Source organism: Gossypium hirsutum, chromosome D12 (assembly GCF_007990345.1).
Source record: "Gossypium hirsutum isolate 1008001.06 chromosome D12, Gossypium_hirsutum_v2.1, whole genome shotgun sequence".
In the NCBI taxonomy this organism is placed as follows: Eukaryota; Viridiplantae; Streptophyta; class Magnoliopsida; order Malvales; family Malvaceae; genus Gossypium; species Gossypium hirsutum.
This window is the reverse complement of record NC_053448.1, coordinates 38,218,886-38,225,931: the sequence shown is the minus strand read 5'-3', so window position 1 is coordinate 38,225,931 and position 7,046 is coordinate 38,218,886. Positions and strand designations below refer to the sequence as shown.

The 7,046-nt window shown below is 32.5% G+C and overlaps 1 protein-coding gene across 3 annotated transcripts; it reads left to right on the top strand.

Annotated features, from left to right (window-relative positions):
• The first annotated feature begins 2,282 nt into the window (after positions 1-2,282).
• LOC107945562 (COP9 signalosome complex subunit 7) lies at positions 2,283-6,782 on the top strand. 3 transcript variants are annotated; one of them, XM_016879615.2, is made up of 9 exons: positions 2,283-2,762; positions 3,400-3,475; positions 4,135-4,223; positions 4,517-4,606; positions 4,815-4,859; positions 4,936-5,006; positions 5,215-5,353; positions 5,605-5,693; positions 6,473-6,782. In XM_016879615.2, exons 1-9 carry the CDS (start codon positions 2,604-2,606, stop codon positions 6,492-6,494), a joined length of 780 nt encoding a protein of 259 aa, XP_016735104.2. In that variant the 5' UTR covers positions 2,283-2,603; the 3' UTR covers positions 6,495-6,782. The 3 variants fall into 3 exon arrangements, with proteins under 3 accessions (XP_016735104.2, XP_016735106.2, XP_016735105.2); XM_016879617.2 differs by having other exon boundaries at positions 2,299-2,762; positions 5,588-5,693; XM_016879616.2 differs by having other exon boundaries at positions 2,300-2,762; positions 5,585-5,693.
• Positions 6,783-7,046: the final 264 nt, after the last annotated feature.

The window sequence follows — 7,046 nt, the reverse complement described above, 5'->3', positions numbered from 1 at the left end:
GTCGATCGGCAATCCCAATTGCAGACTCACATATTCTAGAGTGATAGTGCACTCTCCACATGGAAGATGGAATGTGTGCGTCTCGGGTCTCCACCTCTCGATCAATGCACTAATTAGTTTCGGGTACAACTTGCATCCCCAGCCTACCGTCACCACGTGTCAAAAACCCGCTTCCCGCAGGTAGTTCTCTACCAACGGTGATGGAGGACTATGCATGTTTCGGATATTGCATTCCAATACCCGATCTACAGACTTTTATAACAAATAATAAATTAATAATTATCTAAAAAAGCATAAATAAAAAATTCTTAAATAATATTTAAAAATTAAATTTAACACTTACCATTTCCATTTGTTCCACCGATATGTGATGCCTATCAAGACGAGTCAATGATCCGGCCATTGATGAAATCGTAAAAATTTTTACCATTTATAAAAATATAAAAAAATTAAAACTATTTTAAAAAAGGAAATTGAGAGCAAATTGAAATTAAATATGGCTTTGAGAGATTTTTGGAATGAAATTGAGAGTAAATTGATATTAATTATGGATTTATGAGAATTTTGGAAGGAAATTGAGAGAAAATTGAGAGGAAATATGAGAGAGGATTTGTTTGTGAAAAAATAAAAAGGGGTGGGGGTATTTATAGTTTTTTTTACCGTTGGGGGGGGGCAACGGTCAAATATTTGACCATTGGCCTCAGCACATCGCGCTGACGTGACAGCGATGTCCTGACGCGTACCCTGACATCGCGCTGACGTGGTAGCGATTTCGAGGAAAATAGACCAATCCGGTAAATAATTAAGTAGTTGACCCATTTCGGTAATTAATAAAAAAATGGGCTTTTTTTGGTAAAATCCCCAAATTCTGATTTTGGTTCTTATATTATATTAATTTTTTGATTTTAGTTCCGATACTTTAATTTGTTATCATTGAGTGTTTATAATTTTATAAGGTTAGTAGTTAATCTAAATTGTAAAAACTGTTAGTTGCTAAAGCATTAACAATTCGAATTACCTACTAAAAATAAGAAGATAAAATTATGTTAATTGAACCCTATGTGATGGCTTGATGATTAAGGGTATTCGTCGTTCCAGATGTGGCCTGAATTCAAGTTACGCTAGTTACATTGGTTGTTTGGGTTTTGCCTCGTTATTGTAATTCACCCAAAAAAAATTATGTTAATTAAAGATAATTGTTTTTCTTTTCAAATTATAGTATACTAGGAACACCAAAATTAGAATTTAACCTCTGTTTTAAATTTGTGCCAGGCTAGTACTAAAAGTTTTAGTTGGGCTTATTAACCAGTAAACATTTGATGGTTCGGTCGGTGGGTTGTTGGGTCCAAGCAAATTTCATTAACGGAGAGCGGGCTTAATCTGGTTTAATAGATACATAAATATTTAAATTTAAAAATTTTATTGAAATTCGAAAATTATGTTAAAATATGAGATTTTCACGTGATAGTCAACACCTCATCACGTCATATATTTAAAGAAAATATCAATTTGACTTATTTTTTGAGTTTCTCTATGCGTAGCTTTTTATGTTAAAATATGTTATTAGGTCTTATACCATGCCTAAGTTACTTATTTATTCTTGTATCTCAAATTTATCCGTAACCGAAAATACATACAAATTAGAATCCACTGAAGTTATAAAAAACTTTTTACCCTAAAACAATACTATTCTTTTTATTTATATATAAATTAAAAAATATTATTGTGCGCTTCATAAATGCATCCAATGAATTATTTTAATATATGGTTTTATCTCAACCCTTAAATGTCAAAGCCTCATGACACCTGTGATTTTTTCTGCCGAAAGTTGCCAATACAGAAAACGTCAGCAATTTTCACTCTCTTTTTTCTCTAAGAAGAAAAATAAATTATTAATAAATTTATGTTAGGATGATTTAATTTTAAAAAATTAAAAAAATATTATTATTCTCATCCTCTTTTATAGTATTGTTTTTTTTATAAAGAAATTTTAAATATTGTTATCAAAATTTAAATAATTTTTTTGATATTTGATATTAAAATTAGATCTACTTGAATTTAATATATGATTTTTTATTCATCAATTTGTATTAATCTATGATACGAATTATCATTTAAACTTATTAATTGAACTTTTTTAATAAAAGAAATTTAACATTCACTTAAATAAAACTTTTGAATAATTTAATAATTTAAATAAAAAATTTTAAATAATCATTTTATAAGTTTTTTAATTAAAAAATAGTAATTGTTAAATTAATTTTTTTATCATATAAAAACACAGTCAATAAAGAGACCAAAACCCAGAAAAAGAAGCTAAAGCGGGGGCTTCTTTATGTCCCTAAACTAAATTCTCTAATTCTAAAACAAATGAAAATCTCTCAAATTCCACAAAATTTGCAGTATTTTTGTTTTATTTAAACTCTATAATTTAATTTCCCCTCGTTGGATTCACCATTCCCAGTACCAAACCCTAGTTTTCTTCTTTTCTTTTCTCTGTAATTTTTTCCAAGAACATTCTTCAATCATCTTATTTGAAGGTTTTTTTTTTTTTGCTTTTGCCCCCCTCCCGTGTGTGATTTGAGGGGTTTAATATTTTGAGGATGGATATCGAGCAAAAACAAGCAGAGTTAATCGATCACTTTGTGAAGAAAGCGTCAGCTCAAGTTGGTTCAGCTATTGGCGCCGTAATTGTCGAAGCGACGTCCCATGCTTCACTCTTCGCCTTCTCCGAGATCCTTGCCGTGCCTACAGTCGCTGAGGTTAGAACCTGTTCCATTCTCTATTTATTTTTCCCTTAAATCTAAGAAATCAAGGCCGTAATTAGTTTATCCTTGTTGTATAAATAGTTTGCTTACTGTTCAATAGATACCGGCCATAGTAGCACCCTGTTTGGCTGATGAAGAAATTGAGTGAAAACCAAGGAAACTGAATTTTGAGATTGATATATTTGTACACTGTTTTCCTGACTTTTACTTTGTTTTAGCTGTTTGAATTTTTATACATAGTAGAGGAATACCTTCAAGTAAATTAGGTTTGACATTTGAGGGATTCTTTTGTTTAATAAAAAAAAAGAAGAAGAAGAAGAAGGAATTCTGGCAAAGTGGTTTACTGTTTTCCTATTATTTTCATTAATGATGATTGTTGGGGTTGTTCATTAGTCTGTGATGTTCAAATTTGGCTTAGCTTTACCAGATTTATGGCGAATTTATGTATATAAATCATAAAAGCGGGTTGCACTGTCCTAGCAATTAAATGATTAGTCTTCTATTAGCTTGTTGCTTTTTTCTATATATGTTGTTTTAGTTTTCGTTTTCTTGATGATCAGTTCTTATTTTCTTTTTTTGGTGTCATTTATTAGTTTACTTATAATTATTTGAAATCAATGTACCTTTGCAGCTTGAAGGAACTGAAAACTCAGTTTACCTTGAGTTGCTTCGGTTGTTTGCACATGGCACATGGAGTGATTACAAGAGTAAGCTGGAACCTGAATTTAATACACTTATTTCCTTTTTGTACCATAAGTTTTTCTTTTGAGAAAATTTGATGATTATTAGTAGTAAATATTTGTTGCTTCTGTGTGTGTGAAGACTTTTATTGAACAATAAGGAGTCTGAATGTGTTATTTTCCTTGGTGGTTGAATTTAAACATGAAAAGTGGTCAGTTCGAGATGTTTTGCCTCTTGTAATTGTTAAGGATTTAACTTTTGTTTTTACTTGTGGCAACTTTCTGTGAAATTCATGATAATTGTGAATATAGAGCTACTGAGAATAATCATAATATGTAAACTGTTGTTCGGCTAATATTGTTAAGGTAATTATTTACACTCATGTGATTATCCAAATGGAAATTTCAAGGACTGCTAATTTACAAGGCATTACATTTAAATATCAATTGTCCAGCTTAGTGATTTGGCCATTTTTAACCCTTTCCATATTCTCTCTCTTCATTGTTGCTAGTATCTTGAGTCTAACAGTGTTTGTCTCTGATGTTTATTGTTCCAGGCACAGTAAGCATTAGGATTCCTTTTACCTAACTAAGCTACTTGATATATTTCTCAGTTTTGATTGTTCTTATTTTTCTTTTACTCAGCATAATGTGATTAACTTTAGCTGTTTAAACTGTATAACTAGGTAATAGTGGTAGTCTTCCTCAACTGCTCCCCGATCAAGTTCTCAAGCTAAAGCAATTGACTGTCCTTACACTTGCAGAGACAAACAAGGTATTCTCTGAGATATGAGGCATTGGCAGATCTAAATATGCTATTTTCTGGTCCTGTTAGTGGTTATAGTATCATGCCACTTTCATATAATTGACTTAATGACACGATGGAACAAGTTCTCTAGAATCGCCTGCAAAATGTTTAACACTTTTTTTATCTGAATTCTGTTATTCTCCCGAATTGAATGACATGTAATTGTATGTTCATGAGAAATCTTTGCATGATAATTATTCTGTAAGTTTTTCATGTTGATTGCATCAAGTATGTTCACTTTTATAACATACCTCCTCCAGGTCCTACCGTATGATCAACTAATGCTGGAGTTAGATGTCACAAATGTCCGTGAACTTGAAGATTTTATCATCAATGAATGCATATATGCGGTAGGTAGTTCCCTAGCATGATTCTTTATTCCTTTTAAATCCAGAGACTTACTCTGGAAGTCTGGATCAGCCTTGTGGATTTGATGCTTTGATTTCATTCAATACATGCCATGTGCTTTTTTAAGGAGGGTTGACTTTTAAGGGAAGCAAATTGTACCACTGTTAAACTGAAAGCGTGCTGATTGTTCATTCTTTCTCTACTTGTTAGGGTATAGTCAGAGGAAAGCTGGATCAGCTGCGAAGATGTTTTGAGGTATGAGTCCTCACCCTTCAAGGCTTTTCTCTTTTCATTTGTTGCTTATTCAAGTTCCTAATATTTGTTATGGAAGGTCCAATTTGCTGCTGGGAGGGATTTGAGGCCAGGACAACTTGGGAGCATGATACAAACACTATCAAACTGGTAAATCTCTAGTTCTAGTAAGGCATGCCATTAAGGTCTCTGTTCATGCTGAAGTCTTTATTGATACTTTTTACTGTCTTATGTTATATTTGCTTTTGGCTTTGTCAAATAAAGCTAGCTAGTTTAAGTAGGCTTGATGGTAATGCAATGTTAAATTTGATCAATATCATGTTATATATCTAACATCTGTCCATGGATGAGAACCTAGGTTGGGCACATCAGACAACTTACTCATCTCAATTCAAGAGAAGATAAAATGGGCTGATACAATGAGCGAGTTGGACAAGAAGCATCGGAAGGATGTTGAAGATAAGGTGGAAGAAGTAAAGAAGTCAGTTGCCGTCAAGGTCGGTTGAATCTAGTTTTCCTGTTTGCGTTTTTGCTGTAATTCAGTGTTGGACTATTAAAAAGCATGGTCCCCTTAAATATTGATATATATATGAGGAGGGGGTGATGCTAGGAAAGCGAGTCCTTTTAATTCTTGCAAATATGCATATATAATTACATAGCATGCCATAAACTTCACTCATTCAATATCAAGATATGTTGGTCGATGTGGCTTACTTACGTTGTGGCAGAAGTTACACACTGTAAGCAGGCCGACCTTGACTTTCGAGGGATTGAGGAGATCTACTCTGAACCTGGTGGAGTGATGGACTATGAAGAAGACCGAATCCGACCCAAGAGGTGATTTCTTTTTGTACTCTCTTTCTATATTCTCAAATCCGATCTTTACTGGTCTTTAATGTTGTAGATAATTTGTTTAGGATGACTTGTAAAATAGGGTTAATATACCATTGGGTTAAATCACTTTTTGAGGCATGAACTTGGCAATTTTCCCCATATTTGGGCCTGGAATTTTTTTTGTCCTAGTGAGGCCCTAAACTAGGCAATTGTTTTCATATGGGGGCTGGAACTTTTTCTTTGGTCCAAGTTAGTCCTTGAAATGTGGGAACAAACTTGGACAAATAAAAGGTTCAAGCCCCAATGTGGGAACAGTTGTCAAATTCAAGGCCTAACTTGAACAAAAAAAACAATCCAGGCCCCAATGTGGGAAAAGTTGCTAAGTTCAGGCCCCAAATAGTGATTTAACCTTATACCATTTGGTACTTGAGTTTGGCTTCAAGGTTCAATTTGATACCAAGTATTTTGGGTTCCCAATTTGGGACTTGAGTTTGTCCTCAATTTTCAATTTGGTACCCAAACCAAATGATATCATATGGTACAATGAATATCTAACACGTGTTCTCAAGTAAAAAATTATAGGTGCTTAATTGGGATAGAAAAAAATCAGGTGCCAAATTGAACATCGAAGCCAAATTCAAGTACTTAAATGGGATAAAGAAAAACTCGAAATATCAAATTGAAAAAACTCAAGTACCAAACTGAACATTGAATGGTACATTAACCCTGTAAAATATGACTACAAACTGACTTGCATCTTATTGATGTGGGCAAATTTACAGGAGACGGCATCCAATAGTCTGAAGATAGAGCATGAAACTGATTGGATGGGTGTTTAAAGTGACCAAACCAGATTTTTGTTCAGGACATTCCAGCAACAGATGATTCTCTGCATTTGGGACAGCTGCTTTGGTTTTTTAGTGAATGTGTCATTGTTGCTTAAGAATTTGAGGATTGTGTTAAGCTTGTGTTGAACTCATTGTTAATTCCTATTGAGTTGGGAAAGAAGAAAGGGATCAAATCTGGTGGTGTGACTAGAAACCTTTTAAACATTTGGATACCCAAAGATATACAATTTTAAATTAAATTTCAGATCGTCTTATATGAATCTATTTTTATTTTGCAAAACATGGGCTGAATTTTTTTGGATCGGTGTTGGGTTGGTATTAATATCTTGAATTAGCTAACGTTAATGTTGTTTTTTTCTTTATTTTGAAAATTGCATTATTTTTATTTAATATTTAGTAATTTTTTATATTTTTTATTTACCACTTTAGATATATAAACTTAATGCCTATCCTAAAAAAAATAAAAAAACATTTAATATATTTTTAATAATTACAATTATAGTATAAT

What these genes read in the sequence shown, in the direction of transcription:
- LOC107945562 (XM_016879615.2), top strand. Translation starts at nt 2,604, where the DNA reads ATGGATATCGAGCAAAAACAAGCAGAGTTAATCGATCACTTTGTGAAG. An exon ending in AGCTGCGAAGATGTTTTGAG is followed by an intron (nt 4,860 to 4,935) that starts GTATGAGTCCTC and finishes TTGTTATGGAAG; the next exon opens with GTCCAATTTGCTGCTGGGAG. An exon ending in ATACAAACACTATCAAACTG is followed by an intron (nt 5,007 to 5,214) that starts GTAAATCTCTAG and finishes ATGAGAACCTAG; the next exon opens with GTTGGGCACATCAGACAACT.